Here is a 3,171-nt window from a genome sequence, read left to right on the forward strand (position 1 = left end):
CGACCCCCGCGGGCACCCGCGCGCTCCCACGCACACGTGCGCACCCCCGCGCTCCCACGCACACGTGCGCACCCCCGCGCCCGGGCGGGAGCTCCTGTGACCTCGGTGCTGGCGGCACCAGCGCAAACAAGGAGGCGGCTGCGGGATGGGGGGCTGCCCCCTCCCCCGTTTATTATCTGTACAATCATTGACAGTCGAAGGCCGGACCCGGGACGCGTGGCGCTGGCAGCTCGCGGGGACGAGGACGACCAGGCCCAGGGCGAGGGGCCCCGGGCGGCAGATGCCCTCGCCCAGAAGCAGGGAGGCGGCGAGGGCCCTTCGCCAGCACCCGGTTCCCCCGCGGCCTGGGGAGTCCTGGGGAAGGGGCAGCCCCTGCCCCCCGGCAGCCAGGGCCCTGCGAGCGCCTGCTGCTGGGCAGGCAGTGCAGACCCCCCCGCCTCAGGTTGGCTTCGCTCCCGCCTGGCCCCGAGCTGTCGGCCTGGCAGCGCCTGAGCACCGCCGGGACCGGGGGAGCAGGGACAGGCGCCAGGGTGGGGGCAGGGTGCGTGGAGCCAGGCTGGGCGGACAGCTGCGCCGGGGCGGGTGCAGCTACAGCAAAAGGCCAAAGCAGCAGGTCTGGATGCTTCCAGGGACTTGCTGGGTTCAGGCTAGGGGGGGTTGCCCTGGCACCGGCACTGCATGAGACTCGGGAATGCCCAGGCCCGCAGCTTAATGCAGATGAGATTGAGCAGGGGCCTATGCCCAGCTCCACCCCCAGGGCGAAGGGAAAGGCAGAGGAAGCAGCCGGTGCAGTAGCGAGACAGGCCCTGGGCCACGCAAGGCAGCGCCGGCGGTGCCCGGAGACACCCGCAGTTGGACTGCGTTGGACTCCGATGCAGAGCAGATCCCCATGGCCCCGGTCAAGAAGGGGCTGCGCTGGTACCGCTGCAGTGCGTGGTGCCGTGGGAGGCCCCGGGCGGCGGGGGGAATCTCCTTCGCCTGGTGCCGTCGATGGTGCGTGAAGGCCCTGGCATCTCCCCGCACACAAGGGCACAGGCAGCAGAAGCAGCAGGCAGGGAGCACGGGGGCTCAGCAGGGTCAGCGCCTTGGCCAACGGCCTGGGCCCTGCTAGATGTGCTCGGGGTGGTTCTGGAGGCACGTGATGAACTCCGCCACGGGCCTGCCCTTGTAGCAGATCTGATAGACGGCAGTGAAGAGGGGGAACCTGTGGATGCACGGATGGACACGCTGACTCCCGGCCAGCGGGCCACCAGCTCCAGGGCGAGGCGGCAGGGACCCCTGCACCCAGCCCACAATGGAGCCGGGCAGCGCATGGCCACGGGACTCCCATTCGGGACAGGGAATGAGGGCTGCTGCCCGGGCAGCCTCGACGGAGGGGCACAGAGGCAGAGCAGCCTTCAGGGGTGCCGCACGGGCACTTGCAGCGGGTGGGACGTGAGCTGGGTGCACCGCTGTCCTGCGGGCACGGGGCTGCAGGGGACCAGGACTCACTTCTCCACCAGGTTCTTGCCCTTGAGGATGTGGTGCAGCTCCGCGGCCGTCTGCGGGCCCTGCAGCTTCTGCCCGTTCAGCATCTCCTTCTCCAGCTGCTCAATGGACTGAAACAAGCCCCGGAGCAGAGCCTTGGTTGCACTGCCCTCGCCCTCGCCCTCCCTGGTCCAGAGCAGGAGGCTGCAGGCGGGGAGCCCCTCTGCCAGCCCCCACCCCCCAGCTCCGGGCCTGGCCCCCTGCCCGGTATTCGCTTCCTGGACGCACCTTCCCAGTCTTGGCGAAGGCCTCGGCCACTTTGCGGTTTCGGCCGCCGTAGCAGGTGGTGATGAGGTCGGCGATGCCACAGCTCTCCAAGAAGGTGGCGGAGGTAACGGGGCCCTTGCAGAAGAGCTTGGCGAAGGCGATCATCTCCATCAGCCCCAGGCGGATCACGGCCGCCTTGGTGTTGTCCCCAAAGCCCAAGCCGTCACAGAAGCCAGCCCCCACGGCAACGACGTTCTGGGGGGACAGTGGCACAGAGTAGCCCCTTACCGGCGGGTCCCGGCCCCCGACAGCAAATCTCCAGCTCCATGGCAGCTGGGAGGCTTCCCCTTTGCCCAGCCCTTGCCCAGCCCGCCTCAGCTAGATGCGGCACACGGGCTTTGCTGCTCCCACGGCGCTCGGGGTCAGCCCCAGGGCCTGGACCTGCCAGCACGGCAGTGCCATTTGGCCTCCCCAGTGGTGCCTGCGCCCGGGGACCAGGACAGCCTGGCACGGAGCTAAGCTGCAGCTGCCCCCACCCCGGCAGCCCCACCTTGAGGGCCCCGCAGATCTCCACGGTCTCGGCGTCCTGCACCACAGTGATGCGGAAGTTGGGCGTCTGCAGCAGCTCTTTCAGGATCTGCCCGTGCTCCGGGTTCTTGGAGCCTGGGGGGTGAGGGTGGGGGCAGGTTAGGAGCAGCTCCTGCAGGAGGAGCTGGCCTCCCCCACCACCCGAGCCCAGGTCTCCACCCTGTCTTGAAGGCTTGTGTGCCTCCAGGCAGAGCATGAAGCCTTGCGCTGGGGCCCCCATGCTCGGGGGAGCCAGCCCCTTGGCTCAGGGATGGTGCCTGAGACAGGGCTCTTAACGTGGCTTCCCAGCAGGCAGCAAGGTGGTGGGGGCCTGGCTGCCATCTGTACCCTGGCAGCCCTGCCCAGCCGCTAGACATGGCTAAGTCTCTGTGTGCCCCGACCCCCTTTAGCATCGCTGCCCAGTTCTGAAGCCTCCTGTCCCCTCTTGGCTGTGCAAGCTGTGGGAGGCCGGGAGCATCAGAGCCCCAGGCAGGAGCTCCAGGCCTGGGCCCCAGCCCTGCCCTCCCCTCGGACAGCCGTGCAGGGTGGTCACCGATGGTCGTCTCGCAGAACTTCTCCTCCGCCACCTCGTTGGCAATGTTGGCGCCCATCAGGACGCTCATCTCGATGCCCAGCCGCTCACGGATGATATCTGAGATCAGCTTCAGCCCATCCGGGCCTTCGTCCACGCCCTGAGACATGGCCGGGGCAGGGGGAGTGAGTGCCCTGGGCTGGGGCTTGGGCTCCCCATGCTTTCTCCAACACAGTCCTTGCTGCTGCGGCCCCCCCACTGCAGGGCCCAGCCTCAGGCCTGTTCTCCCTGCACCACACTGCCAGTTCCCCCCCCCCCCCCACCCAGCTGCCGCGTCC

The 3,171-nt window shown here is 69.0% G+C and overlaps 1 protein-coding gene across 1 annotated transcript in view; it reads right to left on the reverse strand.

Annotated features, from left to right (window-relative positions):
* Nucleotides 1-1,032: 1,032 nt before the first annotated feature.
* Nucleotides 1,033-3,171, reverse strand: part of GPD1 (glycerol-3-phosphate dehydrogenase 1) — an 11,396-nt gene continuing 9,257 nt past the window's right edge. The window contains exons 5-9 of the mRNA XM_019511219.1: nt 2,855-2,993; nt 2,285-2,397; nt 1,756-1,989; nt 1,492-1,598; nt 1,033-1,204 (exon numbers count right to left, since the gene is read on the reverse strand). Coding sequence (XP_019366764.1) covers nt 1,108-1,204; nt 1,492-1,598; nt 1,756-1,989; nt 2,285-2,397; nt 2,855-2,993 — 690 coding nt within the window. The 3' untranslated portion in view covers nt 1,033-1,107. The remainder of the gene's footprint in view (nt 1,205-1,491; nt 1,599-1,755; nt 1,990-2,284; nt 2,398-2,854; nt 2,994-3,171) is intronic.

This window comes from Gavialis gangeticus, unplaced genomic scaffold (assembly GCF_001723915.1).
Source record: "Gavialis gangeticus isolate Ggan-Ray unplaced genomic scaffold, GavGan_comp1, whole genome shotgun sequence".
Taxonomy (NCBI): domain Eukaryota; kingdom Metazoa; phylum Chordata; order Crocodylia; family Gavialidae; genus Gavialis; species Gavialis gangeticus.